Source organism: Diuraphis noxia, unplaced genomic scaffold, assembly GCF_037042655.1.
Source record: "Diuraphis noxia isolate RWA-SAM2 unplaced genomic scaffold, SU_Dnox_SAM2 contig0002, whole genome shotgun sequence".
Taxonomy (NCBI): domain Eukaryota; kingdom Metazoa; phylum Arthropoda; class Insecta; order Hemiptera; family Aphididae; genus Diuraphis; species Diuraphis noxia.
In genome coordinates, this window is record NW_028301712.1 from 65,322,380 (window position 1) to 65,350,173 (window position 27,794).

A 27,794-nucleotide genomic window follows, 5' to 3' on the forward strand; every position below is an offset into this window, starting at 1 on the left:
AAAGCTTAAACAGTTCAAGTTTAGTTTTAATTTTGATTTTAGGGTTAACTTTAAGGTTGATATTTCAATATTGGGATCTCTATGTACTACTTAAAGCTTACAGGGAATAATAACTTGATTTTAATTCATTATAATAATCGTAATTAAAAAAAATGTAATATTATGAAGTTAAAAATAAATAAATCATAATATACATATTATACTGTTAACAATGAAAAATGTTCAAAGGAACAGTTTACTTGCAAAAATTTATTCATAAAGTTTAATAATATATTTTCTAGACAATATTTTATGAATAAAGCCAAAAGACTATCACACAAAATTCACCAATGATGGATGAACAAAGTGAATATAAATATGTTTTCATAATCAAATATCTAAGTACAATTTAACATTAATTCTTTATTTAATATGGAAAACACAGCAAAAAAAAAATTCATAACACTATGTTCATTTTATATAACCGATCAAACAATATTGATGTTTATAGATGAATTTCTAGTATTTAGGAGCTGGACTGACTGGAGGTTCTGTGCTGGTAGAATAAAACTAAAACAAATAAAACAATATATTTAGTTATGAATTAAATATTTAATTGAATGTTAAATATACCACAGCACCAGTAGTGTATGTTAGAATGCACAATTCACAGCAGCACCGTCAAAAGGCAATAGAATTTTAATTTTTTTTCATTTAATTGAATAATTACAATAATTTTAACCATTTATGTTTAGAATAAAAATATGATTTTATCTAAAAATTAAATAAATAATGATGTTTACTTTTTAAATTCCTAGTAATTTTTATATAATATAGTATTAACATTTATAATTGATAAAATAATTTTATGAATAATTCACAAAATATACTATATATTACTGAGATACAGTAAACATAAAAAAGAAAATATTGAAAGCCTTGAATAATGAAATAAAAAAAATATCATTAAACAAAATATTGATACCCGTGGATGACTAAAACATAAATCCATAATATACATTTTTAGGCTGCAGTTAGCTATACTAAAAATAATCAACATTGTTGAAATCATCGCTGTTTCTCATTTTTAATGCTTTGATTAAAAATGAAATTATCAAGTAGAATTACGCTTAAAAGGACAACATAACATATCCACACATTGTGTTGTCTTTGTCTTACAAGTGCATAACATAGCAAATTTACACTCAGCAGATCACATTTAGCTTCTATAGTTTAAAATTTAAAGTGAATTGATCTCTTATATAACTTTAAGGTAAGAACATTATCTATATTCATATGTTGGGTTTTTACAATAATGCAATTTTTAGCAAGTTTGGTGTATATAAAATAATGTGAATGTAAGAGAAAAATGTTTGTTAAATTCATATTTGTATTTAGATTATTAATAATTAGTTTGTTTAGATATTATAAAAACCGCTTGTAAAATTCATCAATCAATCAATCAAAAATTCCACAGATCCAAGTTATAGATAATGTCTAGTTAGATCAATCAAGGGTTAAAGGTAAGTATATACTTTTATTTATGACACTATATTACCAAAACAAAAAATTAACATACTTTGTAAGTTTTTTCTTTATATGCTTCCCATGGCTCTTGATTTTTCTTTGGGTGCCATGTTACTTCTGGGTTTTTCATTGCCAATCGAGTCAGATAGAAAGCAGCACCACTCATACCAACACCCAGACAAAAGAATAATGGGATTAACTGTGAAAAATAAATAACAGTTAAGTGCTAATGAATAAACTATGTATTTGACCTTCGAATACCTACACACAACATTGGAGTATTATAAGTAAATATTATATTGAACCAAAATTAAATTAAATACTTACCGACTTGTGTTTTTTCAAGCTCTCTATTGACATTCCTGGCATAACCATTTTGAATTTTTTGTTAATACTCTAAAGTTATAAAATAATTAATAATCTTAAAAAATTCCAATTAACAACTAACGTGAGTGCCTAAACGTAAAACGAGAAGGCGTGAAATGTCAAATGAGCGAAATAAATTTTACGTATCCCCTATATTCGTCTATGAAGCCTTAGCCTTAGCATTGGTGCATTATATTTTATAAAGAAAATCAAGCAAGAGTAAGATAACAGATGACACTGCAGTGTAGCCAAATGTACCATACTGTTGTCCTTAAATTATTGTAACCTAATTGACAATAATATTATTTAATTTAAATACAAACCACATTACCCCTTCAAGCAAAATTTGTCCTCTCTACCACACTTGTCTCTTAAATTACCATAAAGGCACAAATTTACCGTCGATTAAAAATAAACTGATCTAGAATTCTCCTAAAATAAGGGGAAAAAACTTCCGAGGTTCTGTTAAGGAACGGTCTCCTCTTCACATTATTCATGTTTGTATATTTTCTATGGTATCCTTATTACTTATTGTTTTTTATTGTAAACAGATTGACTATATTTAAAATAAAAAAATTTAAAAAAATTAAATTCTCTGCACGTAAACCGCATCCGAATCCTTTTGCCACACTCTTGAAGTTCGATAATATACTAAATCGGTGTAAAAAAAATGCACTAGGATGTTTTCAGACTCTATCATTGACATGGTTCGTTATCCCGAGATGATGTAGGATAATCTTAAATCGGCTTGGCAGAGCGAATTTTTAGGCTATTATCTGATGCAAGATGCTTCTCTCCACATTTCGTCCATCCGTACACAATCCTATTTCTAATGTCATTCTAAAAGGCCAAAACCGTGATTAATATTTATCTCTGATCTTAAACACTAAAATATATTTACCTCACACACACAACATGATCCTTCATCTCTTCATTATCGGAAAAGAATGCGTTAATTTTATATGATCAAGAAACGGACTTACTAATCTCTTATTTTTTATGAAAGTAAACACTTTTGGTTCGTTTGTTGACAAGTTAACTTATATAGACCATACTTAGGTTTATCACTAATATTTTATTTACACGCATTATAGAAGAAAATTTGAATTTGTTACATTTATTAGAAAAATGGCGAAGTGCTATAAAAATAAAGAATTTTCCTTAATTTGTAGTTTGTAATGGTAAAATGTATTATAATCATTAATTATTCAACAGATATAACAAATTTAACATCTGTGTATTTTACTAGAGTTATTTTGACAATAGTTCTAATTATAAAAATATATAGTTACTTACTGTTTATTTTTAAGTATATTAAACATTTATATTATGTACTGTACCTGTACGTCTGTAAAAGACATATTATGTGATATCTTCCTATTTTAAAACTTTTTCAATATGTCCTATGTTAAATACTAAATATTATATAGTTAATATTAGTCTTAATTCTTTAAATCTGTATTCTGTCATGATAATATATATTCTATAGGCTATAGCCCTATAGGTACTTTACAACTTACTGCTCATAAGTCGTTTCAAAAAAAAATGTTTAAGTATTTATAAAAAATATTTATGATGTATACAAAAACAAAACGAATACAATAATTTAATTTACTAATATCAAAACAAAATGCTGTTCTGAATTTTATTATATTAACATTAAAATATTTTGAGAGATATCTAATATTTTGTAATCTTGTCAACAGTTATTTACCCGCAAATCAAATTCCTGATTTGGCCACTGCCACTGAGGAGTAGTGATAGTATAGACCGATGATTTTGTCTATAATTCTATATACTACCATTTGCATACGTCCCATTGTAATTAGTTCAAGGGTGTTTAACTAGAATGTTATTTGTTAATATTCCAACTTAGCTGTAGAATAATTTGGGAAAGAAGTCTTGTTATCAAAGTAACAAGTAATCTTCAGTTATTTTTTTTTCAGAGCATGAAGATGCATTTATTATACCAGGCACAAAACTACAAAAGTAATAATGAATGTATTTCTAAGCATTTTAATAGTGAATACAATTCTTAGTTTTTCAAGATCACAACATTTAATCTACAGGGTAATTCATGGAGCGTAAAACACTCATTATTTCCATAAGTGTAAATGTTTTTGAAAATATAATTTTACATAGCTTCAAGTCGTTTACAAAACCATGTTTTTATTAAAAAATTATATTTTTAACATTTTTTTATCCCTATAATTTTTTAAATTTTTTACTTTTTTGAATAACACTATGTAGTTTTAATTTGATATTCCAAAACAGAATATTTTTCTAAGTATTTCGATACATAAAAATTGAATTTAGGGCAAATAGTTTATGAGTTATAAATATTTAAAGTTTGGATGAGCGGAGTAGTGGACAAATATGTCGCGGAGTAACCCCGTACCACTCTACTACGCTCATCTAAACTTTAAATACCTATATCTCGTAAACTACTTGCCCTAAATTCAATTTTTATATATCAAATTACTTAGAAAAATATTCTGTTTTGGAATATTAAATTAAAACACTACATGTTGTCATTTAAAAAAGTAAAATACTTAAAAATTATAGGGATAAAAAAATATTAAAAATAAATTTTTTTAATAAAAACATTGTTTTGTAAACGACTTGAAGCTATGTAAAATTATATTTTCAAAAACATTTATACTTTTTTAAATAATGAGTTTTATACGCTTCATAAATCACCCCGTATATACTATTTTTATTTTTAAGTTAATTAAAAAACACACTTTCATTCCAAAAATATTTTAAAAACATCAATGATATTATTTTATTTCATTTCATTATTAAACAAATTATTTATAATCAAAATAAGTTAAGTAAAAAAATATAAATAAATTAGTAGACAATATTCAACAGGTAAATTTATTTTTAAATAGTGCAATTAAATAAAACAAGCATCTGTTTTTTTATATAAGAATTATAAACTGATACATGTCTGTAAGTTAACATGGCATACATTAAATATAATATAACTTATTATTGATCAAGATTAAATTACTTCATTAAAATACTAGAAGATCTAGAAAAAACCGAAGAAACTGAGCCTGAACTATAGTTAATAGATTTGTCCATTTCGTCTGTTTGGTTACTCTTTAGTTCTTGAAGTGTATTAGAAAGTTTGGACCAATCATCATGTCTTGGTTGAGTCATTTGCTACATTTAAAAATTAAAATATTAATTATTACAATAATTCTAAAAATGGAAAAATATTCATTAAATGATTATTTAAAAATAACTGAATAAAAATGAATAACTTATTTATCATGTATACATATGAAGTTAATCCACCATGGGAAAGATAATTTAACTATTATAATGCTTCCTCATAATATTTTTACCATCTTATATTTCTTTAGTTAAGAGTGAAACCTGTGTATAACATACACTTGTATATAACGGACAAAGAATAAGTTTCCCTTATAATAAGATTTTGATTTAATTTATTGTTAGCATTTTTATCTTTTTGTTCAAATTATGCATCACAATTTAATGATATTATACACCGTTATACTTATTATAATTATAATTCCTTTAACATCTTACAATGATTTATTTTTAAACTAAAACTTAAACCCCAATACAATATGCCATTATACATATTTAATTTTAATACAAACCTCTCCAACTTGAAATACAGATATTTTGCCATACTCATCCCCAACACTTAAATGAGTTCCATTCTGAGACCACATAAGACTCTTTAATAATGGTGAGTTGTCAAGAACTGTACTAGCTGTGGGTGATTCTGTATTATTGTTAAGATTCCATAAATCTAAACGGCCAGTTACATCAATTGCAGCAAATACAGATGGGTGTACGGGAGACCAAGCAACACTGCTTACATAATCATTGTTGTTTTCAAATGAATGAATTGGTTTGGATTCCTTTATTAATATTTTAATTATCAATTAAACATGAATATAAAAACATTTTAATAATATAATATTGAACCTTAATGTTCCATAATTTAATTGTCCAATCTATTGAACTTGTCAAGAATAAGTGACTAAAATCGGTGTTTCCAACAGCACAGTGAGTATCAATGGCTGTAATTGGTGCTATATGACTCTCATAACTCTCAACTACACCGGCTTTTTTTGTATGTCTACAAGCTAAAAATAATATAGTATTATACAACTGAATTTGTGGAAATTAAATGAATTATTGCAACCAACCAGAATATGCAGCTCCTTCTTGACTACCAAAGACAAATTTGTTAACATCATCATGCAAAAAGGCAAAAGTAGATACGGACACAGATTTAGATTGCTTGGCAGTTAAATCAAGGCGTTCAACCGGCTGAGTTAACATGTCCAAACTCCAACAACACAATCGTCCATCAGTTGAAATACTGATGAGATTATGTGCATTTTGTGTGCCTACAACTTGGATGCAGTACACAGGGTGCTAAGATAAAAAAAATAATATAAGATAATAAGACAATGTCAGCGTGCTATAGATTCTATCTTTTACTCATGTTCATCATACTGAAATTTTATATTAGAATGACAACCTATTATCAAACACGAAATGTATTCCAACACTTTATTAGTTGCATTTTGAGAATTTCTCAGAATTTTTAGATGTTATGAATCACCAAAACACATTTAATATGAAATTAGTGTGAGTTATTATCACTTTTAAAATTTATATATTTGAATATTTATTTTGTAATTTTATAATATAAATTAAAAGTTGAATTATTGAGCATTATAATATTTTATTATCATTTGTTGCATAATAAAGAATTTCTGTCTTTATGTAAGTACAGATCATGTTAGACAAAAAACAGTATTCAAATAATGATATTTAATGTATAATTATTTCTAGATTATATGTTACTAACAAAGTATATTATACATGCTTAAGACAATCAAATGATACAATAAGCAGAAGTAACTTCAATAATGCTAAGGTGAAAAATATATCATTTCCGGACCAATGACACTTGACAGGTTAAGGATGACTTTTAAATAATACAAATAATTAATTAGTATAAATTAAAACTTACAGTATGAGCAGTATTTGATAATGGTGTTCTCTGAATAGGAGTTTTCTTCTGTGCTCGATTATCCCACAAAACTATTTGTCCAGAATAAGTGCTTCCTAAAATTAAATTTGGATGAAACCTATACAAAACATAATTTTATAATTAGTACCAACACAAATGTATCAATAAAACAAAATATTACCTAGCAAATGTGGCTGAAAGTACCCTTGACTGACAGTGAAATACATATTCAGGAGAATTCTTTTTAAACTTAGTATTCCACACAAGAACAACACCATCAGGTTCATGTGGTGCATCAGAAATATTATAAGATGCTACAGTTAGTTCAGGGAATTGTGGAGACCAATCTAAAGAAGTAACTAAACGATTTTTAGACCAATGTTCATCATAAAACACACGAGTCAATGATAATCGGGTACTACTTTTGTCTTCACTAAAAACATAAAACATAAACAATTTTACAATGTTTTATATTTTTTAAATTTAATTTTTACTAACTTAACATCATTGTCATCTAAAGCACCAGTATAATCTGTATAAATATCTACATTTTCAGATAAAGCCCGTTCCATGACACGTCCTGCACGGTCCATAAATTGTTGAAAATCTTCTGAATGAACAATCATCATTTTTTCTGCATCACTTAATTCTCTAACTAAATAATAATAAAAAAATGTGTATATTCATGTAATATCATATAAAGAATTATTTGATAATTAATAAGTTATTTTACCTTTCTTAGGTTCTTCTTTAATAATTAATTCTCTTTCCAATGAAGTGATAGCTGGTGCAACTTCCTTCACTTGAGGAAGCCCTTGAGATAAAATCCCTGGTGGCAGCTTGCTTTGGAAAGTGGACAAATTTGTAAGGCTGATATCTTCATCTTCCGCTTGACCAGAGCCATCATCATACGTAAGAACTGTCTGTTAATTACTTAGGAATGGCTAGCAATAGATGCTTACAGTATATATATTTAATATGCATCCAAAATAATTTATACTTGGTTAGATTGTGTTAAAAATGTATTCTCACCAATGTTTAAAATAAAATAATATTTGTTAAAAAAAAAAAATTAAAAATTCTAAGCAAATATTAAAAACATTAGTTTAACATTTATAATATGAAAGGAGGCTTTGGATAATCATTGTGATGACATTGATAATGTATATAATAAGATTCAGAAAATAAAATTAAGATAAGTGATTGCTGATTAAGTATTAAAAGATTGAAATAAATATATAATATTTTATAAATTAAAATAATTATTTAAAATGTACAACATAATAGCAAATATAATAAAACCGCTAAATAATAAGTATTTTAATACCCAGTTTACTTTTAGAATTGTTAAAAAAAAATTAAATTTTCTGAATCATATTAAGCATTATACTAATATCGTATGAAGTTGTTGTTTATTGATTAAGTTATAATACATAACATAAAATTAACGCAACCTCCATCAACAAAATAAATAAATTTTCAAATTTAAATCACATGGAATAAAAGTATAAATCAAAAACTAAAAAAATTATTTTTATGTACCTAATTTAAATACAAATTCAATAAATGCTTTAAAGCATTTGCTGATGTACCTACCTGTAAATTCGTCTTCCCACTCCAAGCCAGGATTTAAGTTGTATTCGTCTTGAAAAAAGAACAAAAACAAGCAAAACGACATAAACACCACCGTGAAGTAGTTAATTGCAAGAGGCATCAATTTTGCACTTTTTGTATAAATATAACTTAAAGTAAATGTATTTCTATAAAAGGCAAAAGCAGGGAAATGCATGTATCATGGGAAACAAAATATAATGTATATTTTTAGTTATAATAGTATATAGATAAATGTCAAATAGGTAAGACAAAATCCAAGTAAAATGTTTCCCTGCTTAACCTTTTACATTAACCCTATAGAGTATAGACTAATACTATTGCATACAAATTAATAATAATATATTATGTATATTATGTATATCAGTATATTTATATATAATAATCAATATATTTTAATTGGCAATACACAATATAACTAATGCATCATTCTAAATTATCTATAAGTCGTATTGATAAAACTAATACAAAACCAAGAAAACAAAATTATAAGGCAACATTTAAGAAAACTAAGGAATTTTAATTGAAATTAGTATTGATCATTAAAGAATTACTATTTAAGAAAACCAAAAGCATCTCTACATGCTATTTACAAAAAAATATTAATTACAATCAAATGCAGTAAATGTACAACAATAATATGTAAAATATAAATGTATAGAAATAAAAATAAAAAAGTGTTTTTATTTATAAATAAAGGTCCCCATAGTGCACGGCAGCACCAAAACAAAACAATTTGAAAGTCTCCACTTCAGTGTGTGAAGACCTTAAGTGAAATGGATTTATAATAAATAAAAGGAAATTATATGAAATAAATACTAAAAATATAAACATTTTTTTTTAACTTTTAGTAAAATTCTAGGAAGCTAAGCAATTAACATATAAGATTTTATGGTTTTTTTGATTACTGCGACTACCTGATAACAAATTGATTATCATGACTAAAACAAGAAAACACCATAAATTGATAAATAGAAATTTGACTATCTTATGTATCCAACATGTATAAGAATTAACACTTGAAAAGTACTGATTTAATAAATTATTCTATCAATTGTCTTTAAAAAGTATTAGTTTTTAATATCCAAAGAATATTTTGATCTAAATTTTAATAAAGAATAGCCATAAAATATTTGTTAAAGTCTGTTTAGTTATCATTCAGTAGTTAATAATACAACATTTTAAATCACATTGTAGTAACAATTTAAAATTCAGCAAATACAAAATGTATCAGTTTTACTAGTATATTTTTTTCTTGATATTTAAAATTATAATAAAATGTTATCCAAATTATAATTATATTAATTACTATATTGAATAAATTTAAAATTTGTTTTGAATTTATCTACAATTTTTAGAATACAAAAATATTTTTTCATAATTTTTAATAAATGTTTAAAAAATTATATTTAATGACTTATAAACAGAAAACTTTTAATTCTAAACAAATTATTCAGAACGTTAAAATAATTGGCAAAAAAAATATTTCAGTTTTAATATTAGGCTTTCAACTAAAAATATGACTTGAGAACTGCAATAGGCCAAAACAAAAGTAAGGGTTTTTTTAATTGTGATTTATTTACAATTTTATTGATGAAACATAACTAATTTATATTTTAATAAAGAATAAATTTATCCATAGTAATACTTATAATCAAAATATTTTCTTTATTGATAATTTGATAATTATGCAAGCTATATATTTTTTTTTTTATTATTTGAAGTGAAAAATTATTTTCAATATATAATTCAAAGGATGCTACACTTATATGCATTGTCTCTGTCTTGCAAATGGATACCATGCCTGCCAAGTTGTATTTTCTTAATAATCCCATTTGTTATGTTTAATATGAGAGTAAAAGAAATTATATACTATATAGTAATAATTACTATAAAATATTTAAGTGAGAATATTATTTATTATTGCATAATATTATTTTCATATTTTAATTTTTATACAAGTATTGAGCATTTGTATATGTACATATAAATTAAAATGTTTAAAATGCACAAACTTGCATAAAAATTAAAACACATACAAAAAAACATATGAAAAAATCTAGATTCACTAGAAAGTATATACTAGATCATATTTTTACTTTTAAATTTTATAATAGATCAATTCACCCTAATATTAAACATAACATAATTGGATTATTCAGAATGTACTAATTTGCTGTTATGCATGTGTAAGACGTGGACAACACAAGTGGGCGTAGCATTCTCTTACACATAAATAATAAACCAATATTTACATTTAATGTTCAGTTACAGTGTTACAAAAAATATATAGCTTATACCACATTCCAAGCAACTTTTGATAGATAAGAAAATTAATTCTAAATTATAATATAAAATTATATACTCTATTAATCTAGTTCAAAAAAAAATGTATAAACAATGTAACAAACTAAAACACTAATTTAAATTGCAAAGAATTACTTCAAGTATTTAAAAAGCGAAAAAAAAAATCAGTGCAAGTAAAAAAAAAAATAAAAATAATAGAGACTAGTGCATTATAGTGCAATAGTAATAAAAATGAAGTAATAAATTGATCATTGTTAGTAGATAGTTGTTTTAGTATTAATATTTAATAACAAAGTTTTAAATTTAACATCAAATTAAAATCCATGAATTACCAAATAAACCAATGAAAATATTACAAAATTATATTATGAACCACCTACATTGGATGGTTGCGTTAATTATTAATAAATGAAGAAAGTTTTATTGTCCCACTATCATTATTATAATTTTAATTTAATATTATTATAAGTATACTTATAAAAACTAGTATTACTCTGTATAACAAAATATGTAATTTTATCCAATTGAATTATTATTATTTTAATTATTTTGAAATTTAATATATTTTGCCAACAAAATTATTAATGTAGTCAATTTTATTACATCTATTAACTACAGAAAATTAAAATTAACTACAAAATTTTAAAACATATACCATGCATCTATTTTTTTTTTAAACATAATATATTTCTATAGGGTCTAATTGTTAACATTATTCTTATACTCATATCAAATAATAGCTTACCGTAATATCCAAATGCTTGAGCTGTTGACGAAAATGTTCCATGATTTCCAATATTGTCCCCATCAAATGGAAAAAAAAAAATATAAAATAGTAAATAAATATAAATATAAAATTGGGTAAAGCATCCAAGTGATATACACAAAAACTGTCAGTACTTTTTTATGGATAATATGTTATCATTTAACTATGCATGATCAATAGCTATTTATAATTTGATTGATATATATTTTTTTTTATATTCATGTTAATATGTTATATAATAAAGTTATATATAAGGTAATCAAACATTTTAATAATACTTTTATCCGGGTATACCACCTGGATCAAACATAAAAGTGATTTTAAAATGTCAGTTATAAAACAATTACTGGACATTTGTGAATCTAACCTTTTCTAGGCCTCCACCAATCTTCAAAATAACCTTTAAGAGGGGAAGAAGTGCAGGATCCTTTAATTTATTTTACCAGAAACAAGTGCAGCATAACAATAATAAATACGACAAGTGACAATGATAGTATAAAATATTAATCATTAAGTAACAATTACTCAAAGAAAATTAAACCTAAATTATCATGCACATATTTCTTAGTTTTAAGCTTAAAATTAAAATAAAGTTAATAAATATTAAGCATACCGTCTCTTTCATTTGATGAATGTGTAGTCTGAACTGCTTTAGTATAGCATTCTACCTCTTTCGGTGGAATATTTGTAGAAGAAAGAGAAACAATTGATAACTCACGAATTTTCTTTGTAGGCTTTGAACTAAAAATTAAAATATAATTAAAAAGAGTTCCAATCAAAATAGTTATGAACCCACAAAATATTAACAAAAGATAAAGTTTTCACTAATTTTCAATTATTGGTGCTACAGAATAATTATGCCTATTTATATGAAAAACTTTGGGGCACAAATAATTGTTATGGTTGTGATTTTCAGTTGTTTTTAAATTGAAGATTTTGTTTTAATACAGACTATTTTTAAAACCCAATATTACGACGTATATAAAAATTAAGAGAATGGAATGGTTTGGACATGTATGGAGAGCTGATAGTAACATAATAAAAAAAGTACTAACGGAGACCATACAAAAAAAAGACCAATAGGCAGACCACGAACGAGGTGGAAAGGTGCAATAGAGAAAGATATCAAGATGCTGGGAAGAAATATGACAAGTAACCTGGCTTTGGACAGGGAAAGATGGAGAGAATTACTTGTGGCAGCTCAGGTCCTATAGGGACTGTTAAGCTAAGGATGATGATGATGATGATTTTGTTTTAAGTAAAATATCTAATATACGCTTTTATTATTTATCAAAAAACACTATATAACAATTATATAGAATGGTTTCTTATTATTATGTTTAATGCATAAGTGACCATAGGTGTGCACACAGCACATGAACTACAGACAGCAACTATTGAATGATGGGCCATAAAATTATATTTACCAAATTATATACAATGTTCATTTTAATTTATGATTAAATTGTAATACATTATTAAAAAATATTTAGAACGTTTAGCCATCCCCTTGTCAAAATATTGGATTTTTATGGGGGTTCTCTCATAAATAATTAACAAATCAACCCACTTCAAACCAAATTAAAAAAAAATCTATTTTTATTTTTTTTACACCACAAATTTGTGTGACCTATTTTCAAAGGTATACCAAATTTCTATTGTTACAACATAATATTGGGAAAAGAACTCGATTAATCTCATGGTGCCCCTGAAGCCAGAGCCTTCACGCTTATTTATGTGAATAAACAATTATTTAAAATAGTATACACACACACACACATGCGCGCGCGCACATACACATACATTTCTCCATTCAATATAAACTTATTGACATAAATAGATTAAAAGGAAAATGTTTGTTTTTCAATCAGATAGCTGCAGAAATTAACTTTATCATGACAGTGCTTTCCGATTAAAAGTTTATGTGTATAAATATATTAGTAAACATCAATATTTTGTTAAAATAAATTTTACCCAGTTGCTGGAGTTTGAGGCAGTGATCCTTTTGCACTAGAATCAGGAGTTGACATTGAACTGTACAATAATTCACTTTTATTAGGCGAAGTGGTTAAACTTGACAGCACATCTAAATCAATTAAAATATTTATAACTTTGAAGTAAATAGTTAAGTATATTAAACAGCATATACCTGAAACTGGTGCAACTCCAAGAGATGATAACATTTCATCAATTTCTTTACCTTGATCTTTCTCAACACCAATACCACGAGAAACTGCTTCATCTCCCTGTTTAATATATTGATTAATGGCAATAAAAATAATAATTTGGCAGTTTGAAATATTAAAATATTAATTTAGTGACAGGATAACTATCATAAAAAATATTGCAATAAAATTGTACTTATTATTATTATAAAGTTAAAAAATATTTTTTTATATGGCAACAGCAAAATATACAGAATCATTTTGACATTAAAAATACAACATGTACGGATGTAAATAAAAATGGTAATATGTAATAAATCAAATGAAACATCAATGCAATGTTGAAATAAGTAGTTTAGAAGGTAAAATAATGCTCTGAAGTATTATTATTGTTTTTTAAATATAAGTACAATTTTTGACAATATTATGCATTATTTGATGTAAAATATTTTACATACATCTTTTTTTTCTTTTTCTTTGCGAAGTCTTTCTTTTTGCTCTCTGATGGCTTGTAGTTTAGCCTTCTTTTTCTCTAATTCTGCTTTGCGGTCTGACATGTTGTAACTGCAAAAACAAATGATGGTATAATGTATCTTAATCATGATAAACAATATATTTTGAGGGCGTCATATTTTGAATAACTGCTTGTACAACGTATTTCCTTACCTTTAGGTAGACTGGTAGGCAGTAAAATTATAAGCTATAACTCATTTGGCAATATAATAATAATATAAAAGTAAGTTATAGCAAAATAAACTAAGCAATTGATATTATGTCAGTAAGTTATTTAAAGCGTTAATTAAAACATACGTAAAACATTAACAAAAAACCTAAATTATGAGAATGTAGACGTTTCAATTCATTTCTCATATCCTACAGTCAACGACATATTATTATTATGTTAACAAATTGAGTAAATCCAAAATCATAAATTACAATATTTTCACAATTTATTTTGTTATCACTCAATATATTAACCAATCAAAATTAATAAACAAAAATACTATCATAAAGAATTCCTATTGGTTTCTTCATTTTATGATAAAATACATTAATAATAATGCCTCTATTTTTTGAAATTAAAGGTATATAAATCATGAAAATATATAATAGGAAAACAAAATGGAATTTTGGTCGTATGTGGCTGCCGAGCATTTGTCATTTACTACGCATGTTTGTATACGTCATATTATATGGTCTGCCATGCATCTTTATATCATATAGGTAGGTATTTTTTATGGTCATTCTCAACAATTTGACGGAGTTAAACTTTATCTTAACGATGTAACTTCTATAATATAACATAACTCTAGCAATCTTGAATGTAATCGTAAAAGTATGAGATAATAAGTTACAATTTAGTTCGTACTGTAATGCATGATAAATTAATACATTATTCTGCAGTTAGAACGCTTTGAGTATTATGTTAGCTATTTATTCTATGCAGTTGCTCAATCGGAGGAAAATGCACAGCCTTATTTAAAAAAATAGTTTACTTATTGAAATCGACAATCATCATTCTTGCCAACCAAATTGTTTAAGTACTCATAAAAAACGAGGAAAAGATCAAACCGTCATACGCCACTCATACGATAAGAAAGGTTAACAAAGAATTCAATTCGTCCGTAAAGGTAATAACGTACGTTTTTCACGCACAATAATAAAAATAGTCAATATGATTATCGTTGTCACAAATTTTAGAATTAGTTTATTATTGCATGGTGTCTTCAAATTCCAAATAACGCCATGATAAAATTAACGGTACTTGGAAGTCACTCAGTCGATGACTGGATGAATTTAAATCGTGAAATACTAGTTGCTGGTTTTGAAAAAGAATTAAAATGGAGGGGATATAAATACTATTGTTCAAGTTGATGAATCTTTAATGGTAAAAAAAAGTATACAGCAGAGTATAACTATTAGGAGCTGATATTTTATTGCTACTGAAAATGTGAGTATAAACAACAATGGTTCTGAGGCTAATATTCACACTAGAGGAAGAGGCAAAGGGGCTAACCCTCCAAAGATAAGCCCATAGGCGGATAGGCCTACCGGACAACCGGGCATTTCCTGTTGGGCCCCCTACGTATTTCGGTAATGGGGCCCTTTAATATCATATATTATTACATTTTTTTTCATGTGAAGGCCCCTTTTTAAAATTTTCCATTAGGCCAAAAATGGCCTATCCGCCCATGGATACGTCAATATTCCACGTTTCATGTTACGGCTGTAACGCTGTCGCGGTACATAAAAGTATAAAACCTATAATACAGTGATATCTAAAAATGAGTAAAAACGTGCAGTTAAACTCAGTACGTTTACTCTTTAACGTGTTGTAGGTATAAACTCGATTTAATCAACTGCCGCTGTCGAAACCTATTTTGTTTTACCGACTGGCACTGAGATCAATATCTAATATTTAATAATATATTATCTATCTCAGTGCCAACTGGTATTAAAATAGTTTATCGGGTTTATTACCTACCCAGAGAAGGGACACCCTGCAGCCTGCATACATCCCGGAAAAATGTAATTTCGTCGGAAATTACATTTTTTAAATAATCTTTTCAGACTATCACTGCAGTAAGCCAAACGCCGGTACTGTACCCAGATCACATCAGTTGATCAGCTGGCGTTAACCATGACCTGGTCGTAACAAATAGAATTACCATTTTAATTATAGTTTTTTTTATAATTTATTTAATATACACAATCTGTAATATTATTTTACGATAAGTGTATGTGATGGAGGTGACATGGCTTGAGTGGCAGAAGAAGCCGCCTATTGGAGGCACTTAAGGTTGGGATGTTAGGGTAGGATTTTATGTGTTAGCAAGAGAGAGTGGGATTATAAGATTAGGAGAGGTTGAGATATATACAATTCTAGATAAGTGGGTCACGACACCAGATACGTTTAAGACGCCTTCTAGGGTCACCAGAAATAGCGTTGGTGGATAGCTCGGAAATCAGAGGATTACGATGGCTGTGGAACTTGGAGTGTGTGCGACGTGTGCGTTTGAAGAAAGTTTTTGCGACGTTTTGGACTGTTGGATTAATTATAGTTAAAAGTTATATAAATTATAGTTTTCAACTATAACTTATATAATAATTAAATCGTTAGGAATCCGGAATCCTACAAATACAATAATTGTTTATATTTTTAATATTTAGTTAGTACTTAGTATATTGTAAATATATGCATAACTATTATGTACCCTTAATCTACATGACAAGTTTTATTATAGTAATTAATGATTATGCACAAATACACAACCACGAAACATCGTTGTGTTGCTCATACGTGAATTTTCCAGGCGTTAAGAAAATAAAAGCCACATAATGTCACAATTACAGTAATATTTGTTTAAAAAAACCCCTAAACAACGGGTTCTTTAAAAATTAAAAATGTGAAGATTTCTCAACTTCATTTTTTTAATTACAAGCAGAAAACTAATGTATTCGTATCAGGTTAGCTGATTAGCGTTTATTTGTCATAAGTATTGTTTTTCACATATCATAGAAGTATTGTTTTATTTGTTATAATAGTTCCTGCAAAGCCCACTCTCCGGAGCCGGGTCTGTTTCATTTAAATATGTAAAGCATATCCAAGTCAAAAACTTAAATTGCGCCAATGATAAGAATTTTAGTATAGTCGTATTAAAATAATTTTTATATAATACACTTATAACAGTGGTTTTTAAACCTTTTTTGTCCTGCAACCCCTTCAAAAAAAAAAAAAAAAATGCTATTTTATTCATCAAAATGAATTATTGATAAAATATTTATACGGTAAAAGATTTTGATTAATCATTTACATTTAAAAATTTAATTAATCTACATAGGCGCCCGCAGGGAGGGGCAAGCTGGGGCATTTGTCCCCCCTGGCTTTTTCAAAATATTTTTTTAAATTGAATGTTTTAAGATAAATTACTTTGTACTAAACAACAAATTTAAAGTATAATATAATTTGTAATATAATAAAATATAATATATTGTATACGAGTATAATAAAAAAGGTTATTATTTTAAAACACCTAGTAAAATTATAATATCTATCCTCAAATCCTAACATTGCCTCCCCTAGAAAAATTTCTGCGGGTGCCTATGTTAATCTACAACATTATTTTAAAACAATACATATACAATAAATTTAAATATAAAAAAAAAATACATAAATAAAATTTAAAAATTTAAAAATTTAAAAAAGCGGGTAAGTCGTGTATGTCGCTCTGCTGTACAGTAGGTTACAAGTGGGTTACTGTAATGGATGGAATTAAATTTGAATCCAATGATATAATATCATTGTGTACGAAAAACGATTCTGAGCGAAGACGATTTATCTGTCCTAGACATTATGTATTATTAAAAATTTTCAAATCTTAGATTTCAAAAGAAAATTTTTTATGAATTTCTAGTTTGAAATGATTTGCGAATTTTCGTGATTTTTACATATGTTGTCAAAATTCAAACTTTGAATGCTTGTAAAAAAAAATTGTGACTACGCATTTCTTTTGTTTTTCAATTTCTATTGTAAAAATATATTATGAGCCTTGTATTAAATTTTCAAATCTTAGATATAAAAAGAAAATTTTTTATAAATTTCTATCTAAGATAATTTGAACATTGCCGTAATTTTTACGTACTTAGTCAAAATTTGAACTTTGAATGCTTATAAAAAAAAATCGTGACTATGAATTTCTTTTATTTTTCAACTGCTATTGTAAAAATATGTTAAGAGCCTTGTATTAAATTTTCAAGCTTTTCTGCCTCACAAATAAATTTTTATCGATATTAATTTAAAAAAAACTAATAATGATCGAAAATTTCAAATGCCTATGAATAGTTCAACTTAAGTCGAAGTTTTTTGAAAATTGCATGGTGTATAGAATATACTTATATAAACATTCGGTGAAAATTTCATGTATCTATGGTCATTCGTTTTAAAGTTACATCAAAAACCAAAATCGATTTTGTCGAAAAATGAGTGTGCGTAAAATGTTAAAAATGTAAAAAATAATAATGTTAACAACAATGTTAGGAAATATTAGAAGAGGAAAGATAAATAGGAATAACAAAAATAGGTATAGAAAGAAGATCAAAGAGTATTAGATTGGTTTATAGACTAATAGGTCCCGACACCACCTAAAATATAGGTACTTATATAATAGGATTATAGGCATGTTGATTGCTAATAGTTCGTCTCCAATTAGAATTGTTTTTCATGCCTATGAAATGATTTCTATTCACTTGCAAATGTATGATTTTAAATTTTTTTTCTTTTAAAATATAATTAATAGTTATAAAAAACAATTAAAATATTTGTGTTATGCCCAAATGTGTTAAATGAGTCACTTTTGTTTACTCCTTTCCACTACGTTTTAATAAAAAATATGTAATAGCAGCTGTTTATTATATTTATTATTTATAAACATATAAAATTCTATTTTCATATAATATATTATACAATATTTTAGAAACAAATCAGGAGTTGTACCACCACCCATCAATGACATACTTGATTCCTCAGAGTCCTCGACAAACTTCTAGAATTTGAATACCTATGTGGCAGAGCACATACCTACGACAAGATAGCCCATATAATTTATTTTACAAAAATAATAATAATTATAATTAATTATTACGCACTAGATAGGTACCTTATACATACCCTATGCCCATTAATATCATACAATTATTTGTCCGTAATACGTAGGTACTTTATGTAGGTTATTTTATTTTTCTTATTTCTGTAGGTACTATACATCTATATCGAATATAATACGATAATTACATTTTAATATTATGTATCCTAAATCTAGTATTTTATCACTATTTTTCAATTTTGTTTTATTGCTGGTAACCAGGCGGTATACGGCGCCTGAAACCGGTCTGGAAACTTGAACTTGGCGCCACTGAATAATGTGTTGTTTTATTTGATTTTATTCTACGCGTTTTATATAACTGTTGAATAAATACTTTAGATATTTAATGTAAAGAATATTTGTTATTATTACGATTGTATAAGTACCTACATAATTGACATTTGTTAAATAATCATAATATTTTAATGCTTATTAGGTATCTATTATTTATGATTTTTTTTAAATATATTATTATTTTACAAATATATACAAGCTACGTGTTTTATACGTAACATACCAATTAATGAGATTGCATTGAATTTGTTTTAAAAAATGGGAAATAAGAAACAATCTGATGAGATGTCGGGTTTACATAACTATATAGTATTATAGGTAGGTCACTAATAATCGATGAGTTAAATTGGGATTCTAAAATATTATACAATCATTGTATACAACAAAAGATTCTGATCGAAGTCTATTCTATTACCAAGTGTATATTATGATATATTTATATTTATATTTATATTTATATGCAAGTTTGAAAAGCCGGTAAGTGGATGTCACTCTGCTGTACAATTGGTTATAATAAGTGGGTTACTGTAATGGATAGACATCCAATTAAATTTGAATTCAATGATACAATATCATTATTTACGAAAAACAATTCTGAGTGACGGTTTGTCAGTCTAGGATATATTATAGGTACACTATATTAATTATATTGTTATGATTTAGAAAAAAAAAAATGTTGATACCTATAAAATAAATTCCAAATTAATTAAATCAGATAAATTATGTACCCGACTCACTCAGAAGACTCAGTGTCTCAGTCATTCATAGTAGGTATATACAAATATACAATTTATTATAAAGTAGGTATTAATATAATTCTTTATTATATTATTATAATATTTAATTAACTATTATTATTAGAATATAAAGTATACTCTAGGAATTTAAGAACCCACGAAAAAATATTTTTAAATTACAGTAATATACCTAAAATTGTTATTCTTAATTATTCAATAAGTAATTTCATCCAAATTTGAACTTAAAATAACTATTTAAAAAACTGTGATTGTATAGTTTTTAGATTTTTTGCAGCAGAATCAACTTTCTTCGTGGAACCTTATTTTAGATTTTCAATCCTTATAGCTATAAAATTTAAACGTATGTTATACATTTTCAACAACTAATGAATTTGTATGTTTTCAATTAAATACACTTTGTCAATAATGTCAATTTTTGAACTTAAAATATAGTTATAAAAAAAAAACGTGCCTATGTATTTTTAATATTCTCAAAGTGTTATTATATAAACTTATGGGGAACCTGGTATTCAATTTTCAAGTTTTATGAATGAATGATTAAAATTTTATCGACATTTATTAAATAAAAAACTAAAACGGAAAATTTCAAATGTCTATAAATAACTTTAAAATTGTTGAAATATTTTGAAAATGTTATAAAGTATAAAAATTGATAAGATACATATTATATGGTATAAATTTAAAGTTCTACAATTATTCGTTTTTGAATAACAACAAAATAAGAATATCGATACAAGAGAAATTGAGTAAATTGGATATGTTATAATTCAAATGCTCATAAAAATGTAATTTGACATTCCGGGAGACATTTTTTAATTTGATTAAAGTAGGCAAACTTATAAAGAATCTTGTATTGAATTTTTAATTCAAAATAAATTGCAAATTTTCATGATTTCTACGTATTTCGTCATAATTCGAACTTTCAATGCTTATTAAAAAAAATTGTGACTATGAATTTTTAATATTTTTTAACTACCGTTGTGACAATATATTAGAAGCCTTGTATTACATTTTGAAGATTTTTCTACCTTTCTCAAACAAAAAATGTTAACTGGAAAAGTTAAATTACATTTTTATTAGCGTTTATTGAAACTTAAAATTTTATAATATTATAGATATTTACTAGATTTCTCATGGAATGATTTACCTATTTTGCTGTAAATTGTAACTCAAAAACGAATTACTGTAAATATACTTGAAATTTACATCAAATTTTTATTTTATAAAATTTTCAAAATAATTTGATGTGTTTTGAGGTGTTAGCTGACATTTTCAGTTTTTATTGTTTTTTTCTTTGAATGTCAATAAAATGTAATACAATGTTCTCAATATATTGTTAAAATAGCAGTTAAAAAGTATTAAAAATACATAAAGGCATGATTTTTTTTTTAATAATTATTTAAGTTCAAATTTGGAAAAAATTACGTATTAAATAACCTGCAAGAATACCGATTTTAGTTATTTTATTGTAATTTAAAAATATCATTCATTGGTACCTACTTGTCAATTTTAAAATATATTATTATATGCAAATATGATATAGTATGCAAATAATATTAAATCAACCTATCGGCTACAATAGTGATAATAACAATATAAATATAAGTCATAAGATATCCTATAGGCTGATAAACCATCTCCGCTCAGAATCGATAATCGCATTATATCATATTATATCATTAAATTCAAATTTAACACTATCCATTTGACCCACTTATATAACCTTATTGTACACTTGTACAGCAGTGTCACCCGCTTACATATTTTTTTTTTTAAATATTTAAACATCCAATTTCATCAAAAATTGAACTTCAAACACTAAATAAATAAATTGTGCCCATGTATTATTAATATTTTTAAATTGCTATAAGAACAATTTATGAAGAATTTTGTAATAGATATCAAATTCTAGAATTTTTTGACGGAGCCTAAATAAACATGATCAAATTGTATACAAACAGTTGCTTACACACAAGAGTGGATGTTCAACTCCTACCCTTTTTATTATTCTTAAATTATATTACATGAATTAACTTCTAAAAATAAATACAGTTAAAATAATATTTTGATATATATAGGTATGTATAATACATTATACACAAAATGTATTTTTATAATCCCGTCAATTTAAAATATCTGTGTGCTACTAATACACTTTGTACATTATAAGTATAGTTCAATAGTTGTACTTATATAAACGTTATAATAAAAATAAAAATTTACCAAATACACATAATAGTTTCAAAACTATTTATTTCAATTAACCTAACCTAACCTAACCTTTATAGTTACGGATGATTTTATACTCAGTCGTTTATTTATGATACTGCAACAATTAATCATGATTTTCTTAGCATTTTTTATGTATGAGAGGTTTTTATTATTATTCCGTAATTCCGTACAATGTCACAACTCACAAAGTACACCCCAGATAATAACTATACCTATATTTACTATCTGCGAAAACTACCATCATATTTAGCCATTTAGATATAAATATATTAAAATATCAACGGTACAGTACGTGTGCGGATGCGTATTTGTAGAGAAATCATAATGTAATGTTGAATTTTCGTGATGTGTATACGAATATTTCGACTTTCGTTTTTTTTCCGAGAGAAAGCCGTATTTTAGACAATACATCTATAATATTATAAAAATTGATAATATAATAATAATCACCAAAGAACACTTTGAATAATATAAATTGTAATGGTATATAGGTATATTGAAGTCCGAGTCCTGAATCTTTGACGAACAAGGTAGCCAATAGATACATAATATATAAAAAATGGTCTTCTATAGTTCAACAATAAGACTCAAACAGCCATGATAACCTGTATGCTATTGCGCAGTTATAATATATATGTTATATATGTTAATGTAATACGACCATTGGTATAAATTATACACAATAAAATAAAAGATTATATTATTTATATTATAATTCATACATAGTACATACCTACAGCATAAATATATTTTATGTGTGTGTTTATGGTTATATTCATAATATGATGATTATGATGTATATATACACCTATAGCATGATCCCCTCTATTACTTTAATATTGAATTTTTTCGAAATTCAATATTTGAAATTTTAATTATACCTACCTACCTACTTATTATTTTATTTACGATTTGATTTTATTTTTATTACGCAATTTGTATTAAGTATTATGATAAATGAATGTAGAGTTTAATAAATAATAATTAAATGAATATAAGGCATCGTTCACAGATTAAAGAAGCAACTTATTGGAGGAACTTCGAGGTATACATATTACCTATAGTACCTACCAATATATAATTATAACTTATAAGGAACATACATTAGACTATTATATATTCTTGTCATTTATACTGCAGTGTAATGTAGGATGTGGAGAAACAAAATATTTTTTTAATTATTAAAATTTTCGTTTTTTATTATAATTTATAATTATAGTTAAATAAAAATATTGTTTTCTTCAAATCGGAATTAGAACAAGTATAGTTTCTGAATTGTTTAACTTAATATTTTTTGTAATAGGATAATATAAGAATAATAATCCTATACAATTATTTTATTTTTAAACGTATAAAATATATAATACCTACTACTTTTATATATTTTAGGGTAAGTTATGCTAACTTAATTTTCCCCCGTCCTAATAACACTTTTTACGCTTCATAAGGGATGGAGGCGAGGATTTACCATTTTTTAAGCATTTTGCTTTTTTGAATGATGAATATTTTTTTTAGTCTTATAATTTGAAGAAAATAATTTTTACCTAGTCAATAATATTTCTTACTTTAAATACGGAATTGAGTTTTCCAAACTTTCAGAAGAATAATATACTTTTGAATAAGAAATTAGAAATGTCTATATATTTTGTCATTAAAAAAAAGGGGGGAGATAACTGCAATACCTATGTACAAAGTAAAAAGAATATGATTTTCTTCTAAAAATATTTTTATTTTTTTTTAATGACTTTAAAATATATTTTCAAAAACTTAAACAATTCTCGAGATAATGATAGCTATTATAGTGTTCAAATATTCATCCTATACGGTTACGTTGCGTAAACTACACGGTTGCGGGTGCACCACAAGTACTGCGAAGTATCTCTACCTAAATCGCGTGCGTGTTGTTTGCAAGATCCGTGTAAATACAGTTGAATATAAAATATAACTATATCTAAACATCATGTGTATTCACGCGCGCGCGCGCGTATGTGTGTGTATATATATATTATAAAACATGTGCGAGTGTGAGTGTGTCACAAACACGTAGATACGTGGTCACCACGTCGTGGTGTGAAAAATGTATGTAATGTAATGTATAGGTATGTACATATTATTATGCTTTAGCAAAAGAAAAGGATGGAATGAGCGCAAACACGCTGCGTAATAATACGACGACGACTGAAGACGGGATCTTTCTCGCGCGTCAACAGACCCGAGTAGTCACCCAAGGACAATGAACGGCCTTTAAGAACCGGTATTAACCGAAAAAAAATAAATACAAAAAATAAATTCCAGACGATATTCCGCTGTGCAAACTCAACAACACTTTTTATCGTACGCCGTGCAAACACGTACACACACGTACTCACGCGCGCGCCAACACACACATCTCGGTACCTCACACACGCGCGTTTATCTCGCGCAGGCGGTCCATCCAGCAGCCATTAATAACGCGTGGCGGCTCAGACGCGCCGCGGGACGGACACGTGTTCATCCTTGTCTGCGCTGGACCGACGACTACGCCGCATCAGTTGCATATAATATAGTCCCGTAAAAATACAAACACCTCGGCGGTGCAATTACCATACTATTATATTATATTTATATACATACGACGAAGTTACTATATAACTGCTATAACTTCCACAATTACCCGACAATACGATGACGTGCTATAATATTATTATTGTTATCAACCACAAAATGCTCGTCTACCATTAAAATGTCATGAAACTATATTACCTTCAGAAGTGTAAACATCGAAAATTCGCAAATACTTTAAAGCAACAAACTTTTATCCAATAGTATCTACAACGACTACAACGAAACCATATATAAATACATTATAATAATATTTATATTGGCTATATTGCTATATTATTATTCATTGCTGGACACTTTTCGTCGATTATTTTTATATGAAATCATGTATATCCCACAACACCACCCCTTTAGCGACGTCGACAATAAGTCGATAATGTAATATATTATTATATATTTAAATATTAAAATAATAATTCTAGCTGTAGATAGGATTTCGTAGCTCTGTATAAGACTCTAAAAAACAAAATAAGTACTTGAATTCCTAAACCAAACCCTACAATTTAAAAAATCTAAAAAAAACATCTCATGACTTTCTAATTTAGTTTTATCCTATGAACTTAAATATTAATATACCCATACGGTATAACCGTATAGGTTTTTGACTATAACAGGTTATAGTTGTTGACTAAAAATTCTATATTTTATGATTCATTCGGAAATCGTAATAAAGGTAATATAAAAACCGGTGTTCCGTAAATATTCCAATAAATAATAATTACCTAATAATATTATACATTTTTTTCCAATTACCTATGTTATACCTACTATAATATTACTATGAAAACAGATAAAACATTCTCAGTATTTCCTATTTTTTTAACCCAAAGTACGAATTTGATCAAATTTTCTACCATTGCAGTAACTACTAACTATATATTCCCAATGTTGAAGATTGTTTACTTCAAAACGTGATACAAGTATAGATAATACTATAATAGTCTATATACTATATGCATATTATCCATGGGACCATAGATAAAAGACATGTATACAAAAAAATAAATCATATGCACCATATATTGGGAATTGAAAACTATATAAAACAAATTCATCCCTTAATCCATTCAGAATCAATTATTCAATACTAATAATATAATTAATAATTTTATGGTGACAACATTATTCAATAATTAAGGTATTTGTTTTGATTTTGAACTATTTGAACTTACATATTATAATTTACAAGAATGTGATTTTAACTCTACGGTCTCTACGGATCAAAATTCAAGATTAAAAATATGAACCCATATAAACTACTAAATAAAGTGATATAATATGTTGGGCATCTCAGACAATCCCAGCAAAAGTAATGTTTATAATAGATTTCAAATTTAAATATTTATGACTATTGACTCACGCAAAGTTGTTTAAGACATAGATCATTGAGGATTTGATAAGGTTTCTTATAGCCTTGAACTCGTACATTATTCATATTATCATAATAAAAGTTCAATTATAACAATGAAATCGTATATTATTTTTATTTAGGTACCTATATGTAATCGAACATAAAATGAATAACTCATTTTATATTGAATTTTAAATCATACATTTTAATTTATACGTATACATTATACATAATATATGTTTATTGAATTTTTTATGAGTCTATGTCTATCTATTTTATCTGTCTTTAATTTTATAAAACCTTAGCTACGGGTTTTCTAGGATATCTTGTACTTCTTTTCTTAGATATCCTGTAAATTGCAGTGGTGATCAGTGATCACATTATACATAATATGATATATTTAAGCCAACTAAAATTTAAAGTTAACCAGTTCATTGCAGTATATTAATATACGTACAGTTGATTAATTAATATCAAGTGTTTATTTCTTACTATAGTTATTACTTATCACTTATCAGGTTATCCTATACCTTATCTTTATTATGGTGTCGAATAGTCGATCGATTTGTATTTATCATGATGTACTAGTGTACTAATATTAGGTATATGACTATACGAGAATAAGATGAATTCAAAATGATTAAGTTTGACTAAATAACTTTTCGTGTACGTGTATTGCCATTATTTTAAAACACAATGATTAGGTATCGATTTGGTATTTTTTAATAATGCATTGATGTTCATAATGAGCATATTATTTTTGTACCATCAAATAACTATTATATAACAATTTTTATCACCATATATAGGTATGTTAATTTATTTATAGTGGGTAGTATACAGACACACAACACACAAGTACCCATCAAAAACACATCAAATACATATCAGATACATCATCAAAAAGTTAACGCCTATTATTAATATACTGCAGATGCAAATTATTTCTACCCGGGTTCTGGTAAATATTTTAAAGCCAATAATTGTGGGCAGTGGCATGTTGAACTTGACATTTTTAGAAGCTAATTTAATATCTCATTCACCCTGCAGCCCAATAACCGAATAAAGGAATTCACCGTAATGATGTGCGATACTGTGCTACTCACGATGTCATTTACAACTATACTTAGCGTAGTTATTAGTTTATAACTAAAATAGGAACTATA

At 26.2% G+C, this 27,794-nt stretch overlaps 2 protein-coding genes across 13 annotated transcripts; both read right to left on the reverse strand.

Annotated features, from left to right (window-relative positions):
* Positions 1–382: 382 nt before the first annotated feature.
* ND-MLRQ (NADH dehydrogenase (ubiquinone) MLRQ subunit) lies at positions 383–2,066 on the reverse strand. Its single transcript, XM_015515781.2, has 3 exons — positions 1,834–2,066; positions 1,559–1,705; positions 383–549 (listed from the first exon to the last, which is right to left on the reverse strand). Exons 1-3 carry the CDS (start codon positions 1,879–1,881, stop codon positions 499–501), a joined length of 246 nt encoding a protein of 81 aa, XP_015371267.2. The 5' UTR covers positions 1,882–2,066; the 3' UTR covers positions 383–498.
* Positions 2,067–4,738: 2,672 nt separating this feature from the next.
* On the reverse strand, positions 4,739–14,660 carry sw (cytoplasmic dynein 1 intermediate chain short wing). 12 transcript variants are annotated; one of them, XM_089219435.1, is made up of 16 exons: positions 14,417–14,660; positions 14,209–14,314; positions 13,735–13,831; positions 13,560–13,671; positions 12,199–12,326; positions 11,953–12,012; positions 11,565–11,585; positions 8,498–8,545; positions 7,635–7,790; positions 7,400–7,556; positions 7,083–7,334; positions 6,902–7,019; positions 6,066–6,297; positions 5,842–6,002; positions 5,508–5,774; positions 4,739–5,043 (listed from the first exon to the last, which is right to left on the reverse strand). In XM_089219435.1, the coding sequence occupies exons 2-16, from the start codon at positions 14,305–14,307 to the stop codon at positions 4,885–4,887; spliced, it is 2,067 nt and encodes a 688-aa protein (XP_089075561.1). In that variant the 5' UTR covers positions 14,308–14,314; positions 14,417–14,660; the 3' UTR covers positions 4,739–4,884. The 12 variants fall into 12 exon arrangements, with proteins under 12 accessions (XP_089075561.1, XP_089075558.1, XP_089075557.1 ...); XM_089219432.1 differs by having other exon boundaries at positions 7,635–7,820; XM_089219431.1 differs by having other exon boundaries at positions 11,565–11,627.
* Positions 14,661–27,794: the final 13,134 nt, after the last annotated feature.

Coding starts and splice junctions, on each gene's coding strand:
- ND-MLRQ (XM_015515781.2), bottom strand. CDS start 1,881: ATGGTTATGCCAGGAATGTCAATAGAGAGCTTGAAAAAACACAAGTCG. Junction 1,706..1,833: donor GCTTGAAAAAACACAAGTCG/GTAAGTATTTAA, acceptor TATTTTTCACAG/TTAATCCCATTATTCTTTTG. Junction 550..1,558: donor ATAAAGAAAAAACTTACAAA/GTATGTTAATTT, acceptor TATTTGTTTTAG/TTTTATTCTACCAGCACAGA.
- sw (XM_089219430.1), bottom strand. CDS start 14,307: ATGTCAGACCGCAAAGCAGAATTAGAGAAAAAGAAGGCTAAACTACAA. Junction 8,546..11,564: donor TCAAGCATTTGGATATTACG/GTAAGCTATTAT, acceptor TCTTTTTTCAAG/ACGAATACAACTTAAATCCT. Junction 5,044..5,507: donor CTGTATTTCAAGTTGGAGAG/GTTTGTATTAAA, acceptor TTTTAAATGTAG/CAAATGACTCAACCAAGACA.